This window comes from Notechis scutatus, chromosome 13 (assembly GCF_049901735.1).
Source record: "Notechis scutatus isolate UNSWTSFEM ecotype Mainland chromosome 13, rNotScu1.2, whole genome shotgun sequence".
Taxonomy (NCBI): domain Eukaryota; kingdom Metazoa; phylum Chordata; class Lepidosauria; order Squamata; family Elapidae; genus Notechis; species Notechis scutatus.
In genome coordinates, this window is record NC_142021.1 from 9,555,991 (window position 1) to 9,580,410 (window position 24,420).

The 24,420-nt window shown below is 41.4% G+C and overlaps 1 protein-coding gene across 7 annotated transcripts in view; it reads right to left on the reverse strand.

The window, feature by feature from the left end:
- Window positions 1-24,420, reverse strand: part of SFSWAP (splicing factor SWAP) — a 96,230-nt gene that overhangs the window by 69,062 nt on the left and 2,748 nt on the right. For 2 of the 7 annotated variants that reach the window (XM_087942957.1, XM_087942958.1), the window contains exons 2-7: window positions 22,419-22,541; window positions 21,605-21,739; window positions 16,359-16,447; window positions 9,947-10,172; window positions 7,438-7,547; window positions 5,440-5,575 (exon numbers count right to left, since the gene is read on the reverse strand). In XM_087942957.1, the coding sequence (XP_087799083.1) occupies window positions 5,440-5,575; window positions 7,438-7,547; window positions 9,947-10,172; window positions 16,359-16,447; window positions 21,605-21,739; window positions 22,419-22,539 (817 nt within the window). In that variant the 5' untranslated portion in view covers window positions 22,540-22,541. Of the gene's footprint in view, window positions 1-5,439; window positions 5,576-7,437; window positions 7,548-9,946; window positions 10,173-16,358; window positions 16,448-21,604; window positions 21,740-22,371; window positions 22,542-22,901; window positions 23,069-24,420 lie in introns of those variants that run through there. The other 5 variants (XM_087942953.1, XM_087942952.1, XM_087942956.1 and 2 more) reach the window with 4 other exon arrangements.

The following is a 24,420-nucleotide window of genomic DNA, read 5'->3' on the forward strand; positions in this document are numbered from 1 at the left end:
GAGGCTGACTCTGTAAACTGCTTAGAGGGGGCTGTAAGGCACTGTGAAGCGGTATGTAAGTCTTTATTGATATCTGGTGAGCATCTGGGCAAGAGAATCTCCATAGACAAATGAAATAAATGTGGATATTGTCTGCCGTAGCAGGCAGCAGCAATCGCTTCTCTAGAAACTGAGTTTGGAGGCAGAGATTGTCCATCTCTGACTTGGTGTGACTTTGCCATGAGCTACGGAAGTTTGATCCACCGAGCATTTCAGACTTGGTCATTCTCAATTTGTTATGCATTTCATAGTCCTTTCAATATCATTAAAGGGTCTTTAAGAAGAACTTGGACTCATAGAGTTGGAAGGGACCTTGGAGGTCTTCCATTGTCCAGACTCTTCAAACCATCCCAGACAAATGAGATGGTGTTGACTCTGGTTTCTTATTTTGTCTCTTATCAGACTCATCCAGTGAGCTTGTGTGGATGAGAGAGGACTTCAACCTAGGTGTTCCTACTCTGGGTCCATCCCCTTACTCACTGGGGCACACTAGATCTTAAGAGAATGGGATTGGGTCCAAGTCACCAAGGGAGGTTCCACGGCTGAAGATCTCTACCCACGATCTATGCAGTTGTCAGTCTAGTAACTTCACCAATCACACCCTACTGGCATTAATGTTAAACTTTAAAAGGCATCTATAAAGATCATGGGCTTGTAGGAGTCCTTCTGTGTCTTGCTTCACTGTTAAAAATTCTAAAAGTTCTTGCTATTCCCAGAACACCCAATTTCTCCTTCTTTTTTTCTTTGAGCATTTTTTTGCCTTCTCTGCTGGCCTGGATCAGAACTGTTCCCCCTGTCAATCAAACACTTGTAGAGAATTCAACACTTGTGGAATGCTGATGAACTGTATGTTTTATTTCACTGTGACCACAGCTCTAGTGTTAAGACACCCAGACCTGTAAAATGCTATTGTAGACCATAGTTGACATTGAGACCACCATAAACAGGATTTCAGAATGCCGTATTTTTCAGCAAGCAGCAGGATCTGTTTTTCGGACAGCAAGGTTGTCATTTTCAGTCATCCAGGTCATGATTGTCCCAAAAGGACAAATGTTTAGATTAACAGAGTTGGAAGGGATCCTGGAGGTCATCTAGTCCAACCCTCTGCCCAAGCAGGAGACCCTACCTATTTCTGACCGATGGCACTCCAGTCTCTTCTTGAAAGCCTCCAGGGATGAAGCTCCCACAACTTCTGAAGGCAACTTCTGTTCCATTGGTTGATTGTTCTGTCAGAAAATTCCTCCTTATTTCCAGGTTGAATCTCTCCTTGTTCAGTTTCCATCCATTATTCCTTGTCTGGCCTTCGGGTGCCTTGGAAAATAGCTTGACCCCCTCCTCCTCTCTGTGGCAGCCCCTCAAATATTGGAAGACTGCTATCCTGCCTCCCCTGGTCCTTCTCTTCCCTAGACTAGCCATGCCCAGTTCCTGCAACTGTTCATCGTATGTTTTAACCTCCAGTCCCCTCATCATCCTGGTTGTTCTTCTCTGCACTTTTTCTAGAGTCTCAACATCTTTTTTATAGTGTGGTGTACCTTACTTGATCTTGATTGTATCCCTCTGTTAATGCAATTTAGAAACTGACTTTCTAAAAAGAAAAAAAAAGCACCTTTGGGACTACTTCATTTATTAAATTTATGTGGTGCTCCTCTCTCTGATACTTTGACCCTTGAGGAACAAGCATTTGAAATCACATAATGCAGTTTCCTATTGGAAAAAATTATATGGCCACTCCAGAGATACCTGCTTGGATGTTGTCCCACTAAACAAAATTCAGAATGTTTGAAAATAATCACCGAGACAAAGATGACATCTCAGTCTATGGGCAAAGCGCTTCCTCTCAATCACAAGTTTGTGATAGGAAAAATGTCTTTACAAAAGATCGTAAATGCCACTTCTATTTTATTATGGGGTATGATGGTAATTTTCTACAGCACTCTTAAGTAATTCTCTCTCATTTTGCAAGACCTCATTTTCTTATTAAGATGACTATTTGGTGATTAGCATCATGCCCTTTGCTCAGCTGGCCTTTAACTCATTTTAATATTTAATATGCAATAAATGACTCACTTTACAAATTCATTCGGTGTTGCAGAAGAGATAAAACAATGACAACCGTGACAAATGTCCTTTTGAGAAAATTATGTAATTTCCCCCCCTTTTACCATAGTGTTACTTATTTGCAGTAAGAAATATGAAGTACTAATAAACAAGAGAAAAGAAAATGTTTTCAAAAGGATAAGCCTCCAGGAAATTATCAATAGATGTTTTAGTCTCAAAACATGAATCGTTATATACTATGTTTAAAATTCTTTCTGAGCTTTCAAAAGATAATAATCTAGATGCTAGGAATCCAATTATAAGATACCTTTGTATACAATGTTTTTTCATTACTCAAATCATTTAATCAGATCAACAATCTTTTGGATATTCACGAGTTTATTTGCTTTGAGCAAAACTTTGTCTAGAATGCAAAGCGTGAACCTCTACCCTTTTCCTGCTGGGTGAGGAAGGCATCTCCAATGCAGCTAATTTCATGCAGAAAAATGAAAAAATAATTGGACTACAAAAGCATGAAAATCAAGGCACTCCTTCAAACCAACTATTTATCCAGGACAATATTTACAATAAGTTAATTAAGGAAAGCTTTCGCTGCTAGAAGCACAAGAACGAACTAAGGGATGGATGCAACATGCAATGGAAGCCAACACAAGGAAAGGAACAAATTGGTTCTCCCTCATCTGCGTTTAGCTAAGACTGATTTTTGCTTCATGTTGCAAAGTGGTACCTTGGTACTCAACTGCTTCGAAACTCATCGAATTTGATACTCAACACATTCTGATATGAAGATTTTGTCCCAGTACTCGTTGGTTTGGTATTCAACATGCAAGCTAGAACTTGTTAGTGTTGGTTGTGTTGTGACTCATTTTTTTTGTGGGGAAAAACTGTTCAATGTTCATAGTTTTTGGAACTCATCACACCTCCCAGAACCATTTAACAATGAGTTCCAAGGTACCACTGTCCTTTGAACAATTATTTAAAAATCACATTCATGAGCTTTGTAGGTTACCAGTCTGAGAACTGAGAACCAATGGAAGAGAAATTGCCATCCAACTATAAACTCCTGCTGAGTCTGTCCACTTCACATATATCAATCAAATTCTTTATGATCAGAGATCAGTAATAAAAACAACCCAGTAAAATAAAAATAAACCCTAGCCTATGTGAAACGAACAGTCATTTCGGGAATCATAGAAGACACTGTGCTCATAATACCTAGTCTTTTTTGTAAACTTTGCTGTTAAAAAAAATGGCCACAAGGAAAGTTGGCCATCACTGGCCAGGTATGTAATGGTCTATATAGCATTCCATATAACAGCAATGAACATCACTCATTTTATTTCTCGCTGAAACCAGTCATAATTTCTTTTTTAACTATTCATGGCATGCTATTAAGAGCCTGCCTCTCTATATCATCCTATTTTTGATCTTCTAACTATAGATTAGTAACCTCCTTTTAAAGGAAGAATAGTGCTGTATTTCTGAAATGAATGAAGCAGCTCTGAATTTCTTTTCTTTTCCCCTACAGGGGAGAAATATAGCTACATTAACATTTTTCCACGGTTACGAGACGTGTGTGTTTTGATGATGGGCCTGTAGCTTTCTTTTTTTCCATTCAATCTCTTTGAGACATTGTCACAGGGAAGCAACGCCAGGAAAAATAATAAAAGTTTTACTTAAATGAAAGGTTAAATGCTATATTCCACACCAAGAACAAGCAAGCTCCAAGTAAGTGCAGCCCAGATGATTTCTGGTTTTTTAAATCGCAAGGATTGCGGTTCCATGGATATTATGTTGAGAAAGCAAGAATCTAAACCCTTTCTGTAACCGTCCCTGTTCCCCTGATGCTAACCTAGACTAATAGGAAGCTGTCGCATCTCACACATACAGAGAGGAGAAGTATGAAAAATATTGCTAACTATATCCTCTGATGCTCAATTTGTGTAGACTAATGCATGGCATGCGCCTTCAGAAATGAAACCATCTTCATTCATTTGATTCTCTTCCGCTCTGCTCTTTGTGGAGTTTAGGATATCAATATTGCACCATCAATCTTATCTCATCTAATAAAACGGGCAGCGGGATGATGGGAAAAGGACAAAAATACATCATCGGATAGCAACTATTGCTACACGAGAATGACAGGTCATTTTCCCTGCAGTGGGACTATCAACTCTGAATCCATAGCTTCATTGTTCAACCCAAGATGCCTGGGGTGGGTGGGTGGGTGGGGGAACAGGCGGGTTGCAGGGAGGCTGCATTAAACAGCCACAAAGATAGGCTCTTTGACTTGGGGAGGGGGAGGGACCCCGATCAACAAAACATCACCTTTTAGGGCAAGGGTCCCCAACTCCCAAGGCCATGACCAGGTATCGGACCATGGCCCGTTGAGAATTGGGCTGCGCAAGTGATGGGCGAGCGCACAAGACTCCATTTGCACAAACAGTGGGCGTGCATGCTTGCCCGTGAAACCATTTGGCTCAAGTGCACCCGCTGTTTGGGGGGGGGACCATCCCTCTCTGCTCGCCCCAGCTGGTCTGCAGAGCCAGAAAGGTTGGGGATCCCTGTTTTGGAGCATACAGGTCTGATGCCACGCATTAACAGAGGGATACAGTCAAGATCACCTATGAAGCCTTAGTAAGACCACACCTAGAATCCTGCATCCAGTTTTGGTCACCACACTATAAAAAATTTGTAGGGGGGGGGGGGGGGGGGGGGGGGGGGGGGGGGGGGGGGGGGGGGGGGGGGGGGGGGGGGGGGGGGGGGGGGGGGGGGGGGGGGGGGGGGGGGGGGGGGGGGGGGGGGGTGGGGGGGGGGGGGGGGGGGGGGGGGGGGGGGGGGGGGGGGGGGGGGTTGGGTTTGGGGGGGGGGGGGGGGGGGGGGGGGGGGGGGGGGGGGGGGGGGGGGGGGAGGGGGGGGGGGGGGGGGGGGGGGGGGGGGGGGGGGGGAGGAGGAGGAGGGAGGGGGGGGGGGGGGGGGGGGGGGGGGTGGGTTTGGTGGGGGGGGAGGGGGAGGGGGGGGGGGGGGGGGGGTGGGGGTGGGGGTGGGGGGGGGGGGGTTTTTGTTGGGGGGGGGGGGGGGGTGGGGGGGGTGGGGGGTAAGAATGGCATTTGTATTGTTAAGCAAATTAAATACCTAGACAACACGGTGTTTATTAAACACTAAGGAATGTAATTCATAGAAAATTAATAAAATTGATTAAAAAGAAAAAAAGAACCGTTGGGCTCAATTGTGGTCACAAGTTCAAGGACTACCTGTAACCCTCACTAGTGTCTCTTCCAGCCCATTATACATGGCGACTTTCTCACAGGCTTAATTCTCTTATCAACAGGATGTACTTACGATCGGAAGAATATTCCATTTGGGACGACGGAGCGGTTGTGCCTTCACCCGCCTGAGACGCAGCACTGGCGTTTTCGGCTTGGGCTTTGCGAACAAGGGCTGCCAACGGGTGATCAGGATCCACCACCTTCAGCGGCTACAAGGGGCAAAGACAAGGGGTATCATGGCGGCTGAGCTCCCTCACACTGACTGCCCAATGTCAACTGTGCATCTCTGTGGTTCAGAAAAGCTTCGCAAGTTCTTTACCCACATTGGCCAGGACGATTCAAACGGCTTGCTGGAGATCATCATCATCATCATCAATCGAGCCCATAATCCCTTGCAGGGTGGAGTCTGGGCAACTGAATGGAGCTGAGTATTTATTGGCTGGATGCCCTTCCTGTCGCCAATGCAGAGTTTTGTTCAGCAGATATATTCTGTGTGCCCAGAGAGAGAAATATCTGCCTCTACCTAGGATCGAACTCACAGCCTCCTGCTTGTGAGGCGAGAGCTCCATCTCTAGGCCACCGCACCACTCTAAACGACTTGCTGGAGATAGGATTTATGAATCATGTATCTGTGTCGACGTTGAACTGAACCTGGCAGAGGCCCCTTTCCTGGTTCATTGTTGCCTCACAGTTGCAGGAAGGGGGAAGGAGGTTGGAATGCCTTACTAGACACAACATAAACCTTTCTTGTGGGAATCAAGGTCATCTCCCAGGTGATGGAGGAAGGAGAAGAGTGCCTGAGGAGTTCGCCAATTAACTTAATTGGCCAACGTGACCAGTGACACTTGGGGAAGGGGTTATTGCTTGCTTTAATTATACTGAACCCATGGGAAGGATTCAGTGTTGGTTTTACATTAAGTATGCCGATATGATGTACCCAAAAAAGACGTTCTCTGGGGAAGCAAGTGACCCTGGAGTTCTGATTCGCTTGGGTTAGTTGGGACAATCTGAAAACAATCTGATTTATATCCCTCAATAAATAACTCAAGGTAGCCAACATATCTAATACTCCTTCTTCTTTCTATTTTCCCTGTAACAATAACCTTGTGAGGTAGGTAAGGCTGAGAGGGTGAGATTAATTCAAAGACACTCAGCCAGCTTTCATGCCTAAATTAGGACTAGAACTCACCATCTCCTGGTGATGGGTCCAAGGACACCCAGTTGGCTTTCTGGACTAAGGTGGGGTTTGAACTCACCATCTCTTTGTGAAGAGATGGCCCAAAGCCACATAGCTGGTTTTCTTGCCTAAGGCGGGACTAGAAGTCACAATCTCCTGGTTTCTAGGCCAGCATCTTAACCACTGCATAAAACTGGCTCTCTATCGTAGGCTTACTAGGAGGGACAATGTTTTACAACTCTTATCAACAGAAGAGCATATCCTTTGTAATGGTTAATTTTTATCATGACTTTGTGGTGGGAAAAATGTTGGGTTGTCTCTCCTCCCTGAAAGAAACTGTGTTGAGATCAGAAAAGTTAAAACTTTTTTTTTAAAATTTGGGATTTGTTTTATCAAGGGTTAGATAATAAAAGCAGAAATTAGATGTGGGAATATTATTATTATTATATACAAGTAAAGAATACTATTATTATTACTATGATGTATGTGTTAAATGACCCAGGCTGTTTACTAAATACTTATATAGGTGAAAGAAAAATATATAAATAAAAACTATTTTAAAAAAGAGAAAAGAAAAGAAAAAGTGGCCCACTTCTGAAATGCCATCATAGAAAACAGTTACCACCAAAATAGAAGCGAAGGAAGGGAAATCTCACCAAGGTTTTGCTAGTAGACAAGAGGAAAATAACCCCTTCTCCATATGGCGTGCAAACCTAGAAGGGCATTAACTACCATTTGTAACATGGAATAGGGCTCTGTCAAAGCAAAGGGGGTGGGGGAAGGTGTGGAGGAGTCATTGTATAGGAAACTCACAACCTTGACAGCACATTTAAAACCAGACCGGAAGTCGTCTCCTTAAAAAAATAAAAATAAAAAAGGAACCAGCTACATTACCTTCATCAGCTCTTCTAGCCTGCTCCGTTTCTTAGAAGCGAAAAGGCTGGGATGCAGATAATTGCCTTCGTTGTCGTCATCGTCATCATCATCGTCATCTTCCATTGCATCTGCCAAGCGAAGAATGAAAAAGGGTGAGACTTTTTCTTTTCAACAATAGTTATTCCAGAGGGCCACATTGTTTTGACAGCCACAGTGGGGGACCCTGAAAGGAAGGAGTGGAAAGGCCGAAGCCAAGCCAAACCGCCTGGGCGCCGCCATTCAGGCGCACCGCAGAGGCTGCCACGTTCACAAGCTTATGTTCAGAAGCTGCCGTGGTGATTGACAACGCAATGTTCAGAATGCTGCGAAAGATGCTGCCTTGAAGGTGCCGAGGCTTGTTGGGCCAGCTCAGCCCTGCACAGCATCCCTTTTCCATTGCAATACGGGCAATCCCCAAGTTATAATAGTTCACTTATATTGATTTCTTTTGTCATGTTTATTAAGTTCCCCTGTACTTATTTATTTATGTTTTATTTATTTATTTTGTCGTGTTCATGTCGTGTGTATTGGAGGTGGAGACCCCTTGAGAGCTGTATGCAATGAAATTCCATTTTAATGTATGTCAATGAATATACATTCAAAGTGACAATAAAGTTATTATTCTATTCTATGTGGAGAGTGAGAGATGTGTGTTTGCGTTTATTTTCATAGTCATAAACTGTACACTGAAGAAGGTATTTAATTTTGTTGTACGAGGTACAATGACAATAAACTAAACTATTCTATTCTATTCCATTCCATATTTTCTTTTCTATTCTATTCTATTCCATTTCCATTCTCTTCCCATTCCCAATTCTATTCTATTCTATTCCATTTCCATTCTCTTCCCATTCTCTTCTCTTCCTTTCCTTTCCCTTCCCTTCTCTTCCCATTTTCTATTCTATTCTATTCTATTCTATTCTATTCTATTCTATTCTATTCTATTCTACTCTACTCTATTCTATTCCCATTCCCTATTCTATTCCTATTCCCATTCTCTATTCTATTCTAGTCTATTTTATTCTATTCTACTCTATTCCCATTCTCTATTCTATTCTATTCTATTCTATTCTATTCTACTCTACTCTACTCTATTCCCATTCCCCATTCTATTCCTATTCCCATTGTCTATTCTATTCTAGTCTATTTTATTCTATTCTACTCTATTCCCATTCTCTATTCTATTCTATTCCCATTCCCTATTCTATTCCTATTCCTATTCCCATTCTCTATTCTATTCTAGTCTATTTTATTCTATTCTACTCTATTCCCATTCCCTATTCTATTCTATTCCCATTCCCTATTCTATTCCTATTCCCATTCTCTATTCTATTCTAGTCTATTTTATTCTATTCTACTCTATTCCCATTCCCTATTCTATTCTATTCCCATTCCCTATTCTATTCCTATTCCCATTCTCTATTCTATTCTAGTCTATTTTATTCTATTCTATTCTACTCTATTCCCATTCCCTATTCTATTCTATTCCCATTCCCTATTCTATTCCTATTCCCATTCTCTATTCTATTCTAGTCTATTTTATTCTATTCTATTCTACTCTATTCCCATTCCCTATTCTATTCTATTCCATTCCCTATTCTATTCCTATTCCTATTCCCATTCTCTATTCTATTCTAATCTATTTTATTCTATTCTACTCTATTCCCATTCCCTATTCTATTCCTATTCCTATTCCCATTCTCTATTCTATTCTAGTCTATTTTATTCTATTCTACTCTATTCCCATTCTCTATTCTATTCTATTCCCATTCCCAACCCCTATTCTATGCTATTCTATGCCATGCCATGCCATTCTGTTCTATTCTATTTGTAGTCGTTTGCAGCCATGCGGCTGCATTTTATCACAGCTTTGCCAAAAACTAGCACTTTTACTGTTTTTGGGGCAAAACTGTGCCCATAGCAAATCAAGGGTTTGCCTTACAACCGCTGCCCCTCCCTCCCCCCAAAAAATCAGTCTGGTCACATGACCAACCCATGTTACAACCCTGATGTTACAACTTCCATGATGAATTGTTATGTCGAGGACTGCCTGTATAACAGCAACATTTCCTGCCTGGAGCGTTTTAAACCGAATGTTTTCTCAAAACTACTTGTTAAGTTTAATAGAAGAGCCCTGTCAAAGGAGTAAAACCATCTAGAAACTGCAAGCATAAAACTTAAGTTAAAAAAGGAGGGGGATTTAAAAAAGGAACTTGGCTAAACGCTGCCGAAAGTTGGGTTATGCCTGGGGAGGCCATCATTTGAAGCTTTGAAACTTCTAATCCTCTCTATAGCCTTTGGAAGGAGAGAAAAAAAAAAGACGACTTAAAACATCTGCAGCAGATATCGGCGAACAACTTCCTCACTGTCAAGATGCTGGAGTAATTCAGACAGGAACGCATGAGCTTACAGGCTTGCTTCCTGCCTGACATGTGTTTCAAAACCCCCTCCCCCCCCCCACCAAAAAAAAACAACGCAGATCGCTTACTTTTTTCCTCCTCTTTTTTCTTCTCCGAAGAAGTAGCGTAGCGCCCTTCCTTCATGGCTTTCTGAATAAATTTGTAGTAAGGATTGAGGTAGTGATCAAACCGAAGGAAATCGAATTGGGAGTTACGAGCCTGTTTTGCTTTCAGCATAATCTCAAATTGGACTCCCTGCTTGCAGACGAAATTCGCCGTCCGTTCGATGATGGCGTGCATTTTGGCCGTGGGAGGCTGGGGGGGGTGGAATTAAAAAAAGATTAGGTTCACCTTTTAACAGATGCAGTTCTCCTTTCTTTCTTTTTTCCCCCCACGCTGTGGCAAATGATCTTAACGCTGGCAGACAAAACCAGCTTTGCCACTCCAGAAAGAAAATCAAAAGTGAATCTTTTATATTCCCCCGTTCCGATTACACAGGGCGATGAGATTTTACACGACAAATTGGTAAAAGGCGGGGGTGTAATTTGGCAGCTTAGGATGCCAAAACTTAAAAACGCAGCTCGTCTGTGGATGAGCAGAAAGCCATCAAATCACCTTCCATCTGCCTGGAATTGCAACAATAAAAGTGGGAAACCATAAGCCGTTACTTGTGAACTATGGTCATCCAATAAGCAGCAGGCTATAGAGATAAAACTCTGAAAAGAGCTCCTGAACCTCATGATTGCAAAGCAAGATGAGGTGGGGAAAAAATGTGACCATCAGAATGGTGAAAAGCTCAGGAAAAAAGGGCCAATTTTCTCGTCTTTTTTTTCACGAAAGCCCGCATTACAGTTTCAACTGGGGCTCCTCAGCCATTTTTAGGGATCTTGAAAGCACAGATTTTTCATTGTTGCCAACAGGAAAAGTTGGGGCAATATGTACAACCCCCCCAAAAGGGGAGCATGGAACTTTTATACTAAGCGCTTACGAACAAGGACGTTATCTAAAGAAAACACAGGGAGTTCTTGACTTAGAATAGTTCGTTTAGTGACCGTTTGAAGTTACAACGGCACTGAAAAAAGGGGGTTTAGGCTTAGGACAGTGCTTCACACTTGAGGACCATTGCAGCCTCCCCACAGTCACATGATTGAAATTCCAGGCGCTTGGCAACTGACTCGTATTTACGACGGTTGCAGTGACCCTGGGGAGTCACGTGATCCCCTTTTGCGACCTTCTGGCAAGCAAGGTCAATGAGGAAGCCAGTTTCACTTAACAACCGTGTGGCTAACTTATCAACAGCAGAGATTCACTTAACATCTGGGGCAAGTAAAAGTCGTAACATGGGGCAAAACTCACTTAACAACCATCTTGCTTAGCAACGTACATTTTGGGCTCAATTACGGCTGTAAGTAGTTCTGGTTTGAAGGACTTCGGCGACAGATAGAAATCCGCGATCGTGCGCAGTTTCTGCCTGGGCTCGCCGCTGGAGCGCCCCGAGATGGCTGGTTTCGGGTCTAAGCCACCCTGTAGAGGTGGTGAAGAGGAGGGAGACCGCCAGCAGGGTTGAGGAGAGCCGCATCTCTCCTCCTCAGCTGGCCATTACTCCCTATCCCAAAGGCGGTTGCAGTGGTGGTCAGAAATGGCCACCACAAAGGAGAACTCGACTGGAAAAGAATGTGCAGGAGGAAGATAAGAAGTGAAAGTTTTGGCTGACCGGGTTAAATTGTAAAAGCAACAACTAAGGTACCCTGGAATTTAAACTTACAAAAAATAACATCGCTCCCAAAGAAGAGTCGGAAGCAGCAAAGGAAAGTGAAAAGGGAAAGGTTTGGCTTTTTTTTCTTCTCTCTCCTTCCCTATACTGACAACTAAGAGACTTAAATAAGAAATCGGAAAAATCCGCTTTGACATCAATAGGCAATTAAGCTGAAAATAAAACAAAATGCCAAAGGGATAATAAAGATTTCTGGACATTAAAAACTTTCTTTTTCATAAGCAGGAAGGGAGAGAAAAAGAATAAGGGCAGGATCTGGAAGAGGGAGGAGACTGCCTGGAATTTAAAAAAATCCACAGTAAAACTTCAACAAGACTTCTAAAAGATACATTTTAACCGAAACTTTGCAACTAAATAGTAACCCCAGGAAGAGAAAGTGAAAAGAAAAGAGAAAAAAAAGAAACAGCTTGCCTGTATTTGGATTATTTGGTGATCTTTGGATTCTCGGTTATTATATTTGAATGACTAAAATCAATTGGGTGGTTGTTTAAAAATTTATACAATGGCACCACTTCTGGATGAATTGAAAATGGAACTTAAAAAGCACAAAGAAGATGCACAAGAAGGGAAGGGTTCTTTTGGCTTCGTTTTTCAATTCTTAGAAATAGAGATCTGGAACTATGAGAAACAACAAGAAATGACTGCAAAACAAGAAGACTGGGACAAAGAAGAAGCCATCTTTAATGAACAAGTAATTCTATGTGGGGAAGAAAAAGGAAAGGGGGGAAAGAGAATGGAGAATTTAAGACTTAAAAAAACAACCAAAGAAAAGAAAAATAATTCGAAAAATAAGTATAATACTGGAAAGCAACAGAAAAGGGGAATACAGAAGAGAGAAATAGAGGTAGAGAGACAAGGGGGCAAAAAGGGGAGAGAGAAGAAGAGAGGGAAGAAGGAAAGGAAAAGAAGTTACAAAGGACCGGAGCAAGATATAGAGAAACAGGACCTATTTAGAGATAATGGGTGAAAATCTAACTGAAAAGGGATTCTGTAAAGGTACATAAGATTGTATTGTTATATTAGTAATAGAAATAACTTTAGAAAATTGGAAACAACGTATGATTAAAATGAGGATAAAATAGTTAGTGTAATTTAGTGAAATGTTTGTGAATAAAATAAGTGAAATAAAATAAATGAGAAAATTGAATTAGGAAGAAACTGGAACATTTTAATTAGTTAATGTTTTATAAAATATAAGTGAGGGGGGGGGAATTAACTATGGAAAGCTTATAATTGTTCCCATAGAAGTATGATATTTAATTGAAAAGTAATGTTAAAGACTTTAATGAATATTAATATTAATGATAGAATTGAATTGGAATGTTGTTTTAATTATATACATTTATAATTTTTTCTTTTTTTAAGAATACAGTGTGTATTTTAAGAATGTACCAAGCAGAATCCGAATGGAAGTTATGTTATTATATTGAATGTTACAACTTTAGGGAAAAGATATAAAGGCGTCATACTCCAATCAGTAACCACAGGAGAAATTTTGTTTAATGAGAAAAGATAATAGATAATTGAAACAGGACAGACAAAAAAAATATAAATACAATGATTTGAATTGAGATGAGATAATTAAAATAAAATTGAGAAAATTAAAAGAGGGGAGAAGCTATGCAGAAAATGTAAAATAGTAATAAGATATGGAATAGAATATAAAAATGAGCATGAAACCTGAATTTGTGTCTGTACGAAGAAATGTAACCCGGGATTACGCTACTTTCAAAAAAGATGTTTTATTTGTATTTTTGTTTCTCTTTGAGAAAACTCAAATAAAATTTACCAAAAAAACAAAACAAACTACAATGAAGGAATTTCCACAACGGACCAGGATAAGTAATTACCAACTTCAAGGAGATAACAAGGCACAGTCTGTTGGAAGGACGCCAACCAAGATAACTTCAGCCCAAAATAAAACACGCTTTGCTTCTGGCAACGCTGTGCTTTAACCATCTCTCTTATATCCTATTCTCCCCAGCTGCAACCAATGAGGGGGGTCATGGCTGCTTCCTCTCTCGTAAGCCCACTTGTTTCCTTCTCTGTTCCTCCCTGCGTGTCCTAGAATGAACAGGGGATGGGCCTGGTTCTTTCTCTGACTGCCCAGCCGGCCTCTGCGCTTCCCCAGCCTCCTCCACAACCTCCGGAGCCACACTCCCACTCCCTTGTAGGTTGTTCCTCCTCTCCCTCAGTCTGACTCTAACAAGGGCATGACACATTAAGGCTTTTAGCGGAATAACCTGAGAACTGTTTATTTTGTATTCCCCACTGTCAGTTTTGTTTCCCTTAACTGCATGAAAGGCTTCTTTTAAAATACTATTTATTAAATTTCTACCCCATTTTTTTTTAAAGATATCCAAACAGGGCAACATGCTTTCCTTTCTCCAGTTTTTCTCTGTCAACCTCCAAGTTAGGCTGGCTTGGTCAAGGGAAGCTCACTTGTCTAAAGTCACCTAAGGTGCTTCCATAACTGAAAGCAGATTAATAAACTTGTTCTAATCACTCCGCCACCTGCTGCATCAGGCGAGCCGTTTTAAAGGCAATTGCTAAAATTAGGTGGCAAAATGAACCCACTTCATCCTATGATTTACACAGTGGGACACAAATTCTGCAACGGTTTTATAGATTTCTTACACGAGGGCTCCAATCATGCAGTTAATTTCAAAGGCAACCAGGGAACAATATCGTTTAAAAAGAAAAAGAACATGGAACCACCCATACAAATTTATGTTTCACTTTCAAATACCTGAAGCCTATCTAAGATAGACCCCTGCTTTTGTGATAAGATTAAGGGAAAAATACCAGAGCCATAGCAATAGCATTTAAGACTTATATACCGCTGCACAGTTCTTTACAGCCCTCTCTGAGTGTTTTACAGAGTCAGCACATGGCCTCCAATAATCTGGGTGTGCATTTTACCAACCTCGGAAGGAGGGAAGGCTGAGTCAACCTTGAGCGAGTCAGGATTGAACTGCTGACCATGGGTGGATGGATGGATGGAAGGAGGGAAGGGAGGGAGAGAGGAAGGGCAATAACACTAGCAATAGCCCTTAGACTTATATACCACTTCACAGTGCTTTACTGCCCTCTCTAAGTGTTTTACAGAGTCAACCTACTCTCCCCAACAATCTGGGTCCTCATTTTACCAAACTCAGAAGGATGGAAGGCTGAGTCAACCTTGAGCTGGTCAGGATCGAACTACTGGCAGTTGGCAGAGTTAGTCTGCAACACTGTATTCTAATCACTGCGCCATCACAGCAAATAATTCTGATGTTGTTAGAAGTTTACATAAAAGACATCTTGGGTGGATAACCATGATTTGTTAATAAAGAAGTTTTTTTAAAAAAAAAAAACACCAAAGTCTCTAGTCATAAATATGGGTGCAGCAATGCTAAGGAAATGAATTCCACACATCAGGAAAAAAAACAAAAACAAGCAAAAAAAAAAAAAAAAAACCACCAGAGAAGGGCTAAAGAAGTTTTTTTCCAGTGGACATCTGAAAGCATTTTTGAGATCTAAGGAGTTCTGTGCCCTCCTCATAGAATCTAAACTTCTTTCAGAATTTCAAACTACTGAGTTGCTGTGCACGAATCAAAGGACTTTGATTCATGTTCGCACAGGCCCTGAAATTGCCAAGTGTTAAGTCACAAGAGGAAGACTGCTACCTGTTATTTGATATGGCTTTAATCGTAAAAGGGCTCACGTCTATGCAAATGTACCTCTTATTTCACTCTAAATTATTCCGCAGATGGTGGATTGGAAAGCTGCTGTAACAACACATCTAAAATGCAGTAAGCAGGCAAATGTTGTGCTACCTCTCCAAATCAGGAGAAAGAAACTAGATGATCAAAGGTAATAAAATATGAGTTACAACAGAATGATTCAAACTAGGAAGAGCCAGACTGGGAAAATTATTCCAGGGCTGTAAATCTCACCGAGAAACTTCAGACAATCTTCTTAAAATATGGTGAGGGTTTATTCCCCCTCATTAGAGCATTATTATTGCAATTGTTTGCAGTAGGCCAACTATTCTTTTACAATATCAATAGTATCCGACATGGTGCTAAAAGTTGAGAAGTTCACTCTGGGAATCTCTGCCCAGAAATGGTTTACTCCTGGTTTACTCCTAGGTAACTGTAAGTAGGACTACAGTTGACTTACAACAGTTCATGTACTGATTGTTCAAGTTACAATGGCACCGAAAAAAGGCACTTATGACCATTTTTCACACTTCTGACCATCGGAGCATCCCCATTCTTATGTGAGCAAAATTTGGACAGATGCTTGGCAACTGACTCGCATTTACAACAATTGCAGGGTCCTGGGGTTTTGTGATCCGCTTTTGTGACCTTCTGACAAGCAAAATCAATGGGAAAGCCACAGTCACATAACAACCGTGGGACTAGCTTAGCAAGTGCAATGATCCGCTTAACATCTGTGGCAAGAGATGTTGTAAAATGAGGCAAAATTCACTTAACAAATACAGTATTTCGCTTAGTAACAGAAATGCGGGGCTCAATTGCGGTTGTAAGCCGAAGACTACCTAGGCAGCCTAAATCTGCCAATCTCAATGAATGCAATAGCCAGATTAAGATATTCAAGGTGCCTGTGGAACTGAATTTCTGAGCAGACGATGACCAAGGTTTACTGCATTATTCAAAATTACAGGAAGGAAGATGCAGTAGATACTCCACGGTGTTGATCTCTATTAAAAACATACTCACCAGTTCCACATCGGAAGGTACACTCAATCCCAAAGGGGCGATAAAGGGCTCTTCGTTTTCTTCTACGCTTTCGGCCTTGGTTACAGCCACTATAAATTAGGAGAAGATAAACGGCTATCATGCAAAAACCTCTCTTGTATAAACGGAACACAAACAAAACATCAGGTTAAGCTTCCCTTCTTGGCAGTCTATTTCCCCCCCCCCCCAATCTGCATATTTCCAGGCTGTGTTTGCCGATTTTGTTTCATTGCCTCTGTTTATTGGGTTAAGCCTGCCTCTACTGAAGAAGACAAGCATGGTTTTTTTTTTGGCTAACCTGATGGTATAACTATCACTTAGGAGACCAAGACACATGGCAGGATCAAGCCTTAATGCGTCTCGGCAAAGTTGATGCTGCAGATGTTCCACCTGAGCAACGTACCAGGGAACATCGCTTGAACAACCAGAACCAATTAAAAGAAGAGTCTTTGAAGAGTGTACACCAGCGATTCAGACATTAAGAAGCATTGGAAGGATACAGGCAGCGGGGAGAAATCCATCCAAGGAGCTGCTGATCCAGTTCTACAGGGGAATTATTGAGTCTATCATCTGCACCCCTATAACTGCCTGGTTTGGTTCTGCAACCCAACAGGACAGACAAAGACTTCAGAGGGTAATTAGGACTGCAGAGAAAACAATGGCTACCCACCTGCCTTCAATCGTGGACCTGTATACTGCATGAGTCAAAAAGAGGGCTGTGCAAACATCTACAGACCCCCTCACATCCCGGATATAAACTGTTTCAACTCCTACCCTCAAAATGATGCTATAGAGCCCTGCACACCAGAACAACTAGACACAAGAACAGTTTCTTCCCAAAAGCCATCACTCTGTTAAACAAATAATTCCCTCAACACTGTCCAACTATTACAAAGTCTGCATTACTATTACTATTAATCCTCCCATCCTTTCATCCATCTCCTCCCACTTGTGACTGTATGACTGTAACCTTGTTGCTTGTATCCTATTTATATTGACTGTTTCCCAGTATGATTTGATTGCTCCTTGTACCCTATGACTATCATTAAGTGTTGTACCTCATGATTCTTGACGAATGTACCTTTTCTTTTATGTACACTGAGAGCATTTGCACCAAAGACAAATTCCCTGTGTATCCAATCACACTTGGCCAATGAAGAATTCTATTCTACTCCATAAAAATCTTGGTTACAACTATCAGACTGCAGACTTTTCCTTTCTCACTGTCAAGAAGATAAATCCTTGATGCATGTATTTACACAACCAGCTTCTGGTTTTCGAGATAATCTGTATCGCCTTGCTAGATTAATTCTCAGGAGTAACTAGGCAGCTCACTGGGATAACGACATTTCATTCATTAATGTCTTTTCTCCGATATCTGGGTGGCTTGTTTTTACAAATCAGTAGCTATAGCTTAGCCACTTAAAATGGACGAAATTGTTCAGCTTGTGTTTTTTTTTAAGTTGGCAGCATTCTTTTTCCCATCCACAAGTTATCCCAAACCCTGGAAAACTGGCCAAAATCACACTGCCTAAATTGATCCATTCTGTACTGAATTTGGATGGGGGAATCTTAGGGTAGGTCTAATTCTTGTTTTATAAAATAGAATACAATGAGAGTTGGAAGGGACCTTGGAGGTCTTTTAGTCCAACCCCCTGCTCAGGCAGGAAACCCTAAACCATTTCAGACAAATGGCTGTCCAGTCTCTTCTTAAAAACCTCCAGTGATGAAGCATTTACAACTTCTGAAGGCAAGCCATTCCACTGATTAACTGTTGTGACTGTCAGGAAATTCCTCCTTAGTTCTAGGTTGCTTCTCTCCTTGATTAGTTTCCACCCATTGCTTTTTGTCCTGCCTTCAGGGGGCTTTGGAGAATAGCTTGACTCCCTCTTCTTTGGGGCAGCCCCTCAAATATTGGAAGACTCCCACCCTGTCACTCCTAGTCCTTCTTTTCATCAAACTAGCCAGGCCCAGTTCCTGCAACTGTTTTTCATGTTTTAGCATCCAGTCCCCTAATCATCCTGGTTGCTCTTCTCTGCACCCTTTCCAGATTCTCAACATCTTTTTTACATCATGGCGCCCCAAACATCTAGATATCCAAGTAGTCCTCAACTTATAACAGTGTGTTTAGTGATTGTTCAAAATTAAAATGTACTGAAAAAAGTGACTTATGGCCGTTTTTCAAATTTATGACCGTTGCAGCATTCCCATGGTCATGTGATCAAAATTCAGATGCTTGGCAACCGATTCATATTTATGACAGTTGCAGTGCCCCAGGGTCATGTAAATGGTTCTTCTGGCCTTCTGACAAGCAAACTTAATGGGGAAGCCAGATTCACTTAACAAGTGTGTGACTAACTGAACAACTGCAGTTTCACTCAACAACGGTGACCAGAAAGGTCGTAAAATGGGACAAAAGTCACTTAACAAATGTCTCACTTAGCAACAGAAACGTTGGGCTCAATTGTGGTCATAAGTCGAGGACTCCTCATGGTAACTCTATAAATTAACTCATTAATTCACAGAGTGATATGCTATATCCTCTTAATATAGTAGTTCATCACTAGATGAACTCTGTGAAAATTAGCTTCCTGTGTTAGATTTTTAAACAACCGCAGGCAAGAACTGGGATCAGAAGAAAATATACAAAGCCACATTAAAACTCAACTTCTCTCTCTTCTCAGTTTCTCCAGAGCAGGTGGATACAGCATCAAAAGGACTAGGGGAAGATTAAGACGGATGTACTTAACAACTAGGGGAGATATTCCGCCCTCACTTAACACCAGACAAAGCAAATACAACCTTCTGATCTATCCCAGAATCAATGGGGTTGTAAATTCTTTTCTACAAATTCTGAACGGTTAATTATTAATGCAACTCCCCGCCCCCCATTTAATCTGGGAGAGCAATCTCAGAATTGTAATTCAATTATGGGGAAGGGAAGGCAAGCCGCAGATTCCACACGAGCGGTGTGTGCTTGTGCACAGGGGATATGTGGGTCAAATTCACTTCTCCCATACAAAGCAAGTCCTAATGGCTCTCAACAATCGTAATGTACAGTTCCAACTAATGCCTACGGCAAACAAATCGGCTCAAATGTAACCATAATTCTGCGGTTGCAGAGGAAGTAGGATTCCATACAGCACTGCCTTTTCCTTACCCCAAAGTCTCCAGGGACTACAAGCCATACAGAAGACAAAGCAATTTAACAAGTGTCTTATTTTTTCCTCCATTTATTTTTAAACATTTCCTGCAATGCTGTTTTTCTACTCCCACTGTCACTGGAAAAAAGAAGAAAAAACTCATGTTTTTAGAGAAGACAGCTAAACTCACTACAGGGGAGTTGTTTTAATGATCTGACCCAAGAACATCTGTTTCTCTTTGGTGGCATCGGAAAACCCGTGTGATCTGACACTACAGTAAGCCTCAATATTACAAGTCTTAAAAGCATTTTGAGTTTCTCAAAGAGCAACGGGCAAACATCGCACATTAATTATGTAGTAGCTACCACACCACCTGTTCTCCCTACACTCAAAACTGGATGGATCTGGGCCACTCGAACTGCCAGAGGAAATGGATCGTCATTAAATTTTAATTTGCCAAGAATCCGGCAAAAAAGGGGAACGTGACGCTTGTAATCAAATATCATTCCTTGCGGTATGACTGCATAAGCAACTGGTGGTGTGTTTTATTTTGTTTATTTATTTAACCAACCACATTGTGCCTATTACACCGCACAGAAAAGCAGTGAACAACACCAGTTACTTGGTAAGCAAAAATGAATTGAAAATTGGACTTTGACACGATGCAGTTGTTGTGGTTCGCTGGCAGCCTGTGCAGACGGCAGCGGAATTGGACAGTGGGGAAGAACGGGGACCAGTCCGGGAGTCTGGGGAGGACTCGGACAAAGGTCCTGCGTTCGATGCAGAGATGGGGCCAGGATCATTTGGGAGTGGGGTGCTAACTCCGGAGCCTTCTGAGTCTGGCAGCAGCGAGGCAGAGGAACAAGGGGAGCGTGTGTGCAGAGCTGCCAGAAGGCAAGAGCAGCTGAGAAAAAAGGGGTAACTTGGGAATAAGGCTTGGAGGTGATTGGCCTTCCCCTAAGGTATAAAGGAAATGCAAAGGTAGAGAAAGCTGTGCAGGAAGCAAAGTCATTCGTTCTGTTCAGATTAAACCTTGAAGCTCTGTGTGGACTTCGTACTTCAGTCGTTATTTTACAGTTAATTTGGCACTTTAGTTGTTGGCAGCAGTTCAAAGGAGAGAAAGGTGGATGCTTATCTCGAGGGACTGTTTGGGACTCATTAGGGGCTGGGAATGAACATAATTCCCAGCACTGAAATAAAACAAGAGTTGTTTAGACTAAGTGTGTGCTTAATTACGGTCTCAGGAAGCCTTGGTCAGAACAGCAATCTACATCCTGTAAAGCAGGGGTTCCCAAACTGTGGGCCACTGCCCACTACCAACCAGGCCATGTGAGTGGAAGGCTGGCACGTGCCCACAGCCCGACTCACACAAGCGGTAGACACTGGCTCTCACAGCCCCACCTCATGAGGGGCCGGTACTGGGACTCGCAGCCCCAAAGCTCACACAAATCCATCTGTGCATGCCTGTATCTGCACTTGCCCCTCGCACAAAATCACCCCCCTCCCCCAGCGCCAGGTCACCAATGGTGAGAAAGCCACGCCCCAAGTATTTGAAGCAACAAGTAAGACTATTTCAGGGAATCCAAAAAAGACGTAATTAGAATGAGGGAGGTTTCACTTTCTTGGTTGGTTTTAAAAGGATTGAGTAAGCTAATGCACTTGCTTGCATTACTCATTTTCATGCCAGTTGCAAGCTACTTAAATATACATTTTATACTTGAAAGTCAGTTAGGTCTAGTAGTTAAGGCACTACATTAGAAAGCTGGAAATCACAAGTTCTAGTTCCACTTCAGGCATGAAAAGTGGCTGTGTGACTGGGCCAAACACCAGGAGACGGTGAGTTCTAGTTCTGCCTTGGGCATGAAAGCAGGCTGGGTGACTTTGGGCCAATCACCAGGAGACGGTGAGTTCTAGTCCCACCTTAGGCATGAAAGCTGAAAAGACATGTGTTTCCTGTGCAGGTGTCCCCAAACTGAGGAATTCAATGCCCTTAATCAACAGAACTACAAAATCCTAGCCCAGCCAATATGATTTTTTTCCCCAAGATACACAAAGAAAGCGATTTTTCCAGAGAATTTCCCTTACCTTTGGCCTTGAACGGATGTTCTTCTTCCTCAGTGGGTTCTGAGGGATCATAATAATCACTACTGTAGGTAAATCCCACTGCATTATAGGACCCATCTTCAGCCAAAGCTTCGCTCAGCCTCTTATATTCTTCCTCTTGAAGAAAAAAGCAACACACAATTAAAAAAGGGTGGAAACATTTAAATACAGCTAACAACACGTAATTCGCCCTAGCATTCAAACACAAACATTACAGCAAGCTGACCACATGAGTCACGTATGGACACTGATTTTCCGCCCATACAAAAAAAAGGGCAGAAGATATGAGCTTGCTTTCTTCTTTTGGGGGGGATGATGTTGGTTTATATTTTTAAAAAATTTCTCCTGCTGAGATAAGCGTGAATGTCATTTCTACTCAAAACACAGAAGAAAAAAAGAGACATGAACTTCTCGATGATACGATACTGTTAAAGAAGAACAGTTTAAAAGAGCGTGCTCAATGCTCAGCCTGCCCTCAAAACGTGGGCAGCAATTCTGGGTTGCTCTACAAATAAACTATCCTGAGGTCCTCAGATACGCAAAGATGCTCGTTTTTCGAATCCACTGGGTTACTGTCAAAATAATATCAGAAAGAGTGAGTATATAACGAGTGGGAAACAATTACTTTTTTTTCTTTTTCATTAAAAAAAAAGTTATTTTAAGACTATTTTCAAAGGAGCAGGAAAAAGCATTTTTTTTTCAATTCAACGCGTGTGCTATTCTCAGGAAATTGTCCTAGATTTTTATACCTTGCCTTGCCTCTTCCTCAAGCAAGTCTGTACGCAAGGCTAAATACCTCTCTTCATCACAGAGAGCTTCGATTCGAGCTTCCTCTTCAGACAAATGGTAATCTCTGTTCCAGGTGGAATATTCGGCGTCGTATTCGGAAAGATCGTGCAAGTGGCCACGCCCATCATATCTGCAACAGGAAGGGGAGGGTCAACCAAGGGACTTCGGGCTCTGCTTCCTGCCAAATCTATCAATACTTACCACCTATAATGGAAAAGAACCATCTACTGAGTTAAACGAGGGACCCATTAATCTGACTAAACACTCCTTGACCCACTTCCTTTAACAAGCGCAAAAACCAAGCCCCTTTGGGAGTTACTGGTTACAATTAAAAGCGGACTATCTAACCGGCTAAAAAAGAGGAACCAGCTGCCATCCGTCCTTACCGTTTGTGGTTCAACCATTTAATGACCCTGGTCAACATATGAAATGGCTACGTAACAGAGGGAATTTTTATTTTATTTTTTTCCTGCAAAGGCAAATTACTTACATTTACACAAACCCAAGTACATAAATACCTATCCGTAAGAACCAAACGGTGGGCAATTCCTCGCTTCTTTTTCTGCTAGGCTTGCATTCTCAGAAGAAATCTTCACCAAAGAAACTTGGATCCATGGGAGGTAAAATCATGGCTAGGCTCGGCCCCTAGCTATGCGGCTGAGGAAAGAAGTCCTGGGTTATGTGATAGAGAGACATACATACATAGGAACAGCAACATTGGTGCAATTTAAGGAGGTTCTTTGCAGGAAACACTCGCCAATCCCCTGAACTACATATCCATCATTTTATGTTGGGTGTTTAGTTCATTTGGTCACTTTTTTGGGGGGGGGAATTGTCTGTGTTTGTAAGCTGCTTAAGTATTTCTTTGGGCTAATAATTTTTTTTTTTTTTGCATAATCTGTGCAAGGCCGGTAATTAAAAGAGGATTAGATTGAGACTTAAAACTATTTTCTTTGTGGCTGGGAAAATATGATCAGAAGAGAGGAACCAAATCCATTCCACCATTCTGAGAGGAATGTGGAATATGAAGTTTGGTTAAAAGGCTTGTTAGATGGAAACTAATGTAAGGAGGAAACTTTATTATTATTATTTTTTTAAAACAGACTTGTGAATAAAAAGGCATTTTCTTCTAAGATATAATCCTCTCAATGTCATTATTGCTTCCTCGAAAACAAACAATTCCAGAGAGAGCAAGGTAAAAAAAAACCAAAACAACCGCTCTGAAAGAATTATCAATCAATAATTTAGAGCCAGTTTTCTATTGTGACTAAATATATCAAACCTCCTTAATTTACAAATGTAATATAACAAAAGATCATGAGCATATGCATAGCTTGCTTCTACCATTTTTACAGTTTTCAGCTAACTTGCCCTATCAGAAACTGTGAAAGAGCATTGGCTGATATGTGCTATTGTTCTGACTGATGACCATGAAGCTGAATTATCAAATCAATGCTTAATTTACATTTTGATTTGATTCTGGGAAGTAACAAAATATTGCCACATAACCTAATACAAGACATATGTCATGTGTTATCAAGAGTACGTTTTTGTTTTAAATGTTTAAAGAAAATTCATTTTAAGGTTTCGCTAAAACTCATTAACGAGTTTTGTATTGTCGCCGGTAGGATTTGGTTTGGGAATTGGGATCTTGTAAACTTATAAAGCTTGTGTAAAGCAAAAATGGAAGAAGCAAGCTCTAACAATATGCCACACTCTTTTCAAACCAAAGCCTTCAGACTCTCTTTGCATTTACACTAGGGGAATTGTGCTAACAACAATGCCGTTTCAGTCCCTTTGGCTATCCATTTTTTCACTAAATGCCAATAGAAAACGCTTTGATCTTCCAAAACAATGAAATTACAACCAGACAAAGAATCACCTGTCAGTTTTAGCTTTAAATAGCAGGAGTCCCCATGCATAACAGCATTACAGGAACCATTATCTAAATTCTGTACCATTTTGTGGTAATAAAACAAGTTTCCATGAAGCTGCAAATACTATTAAAC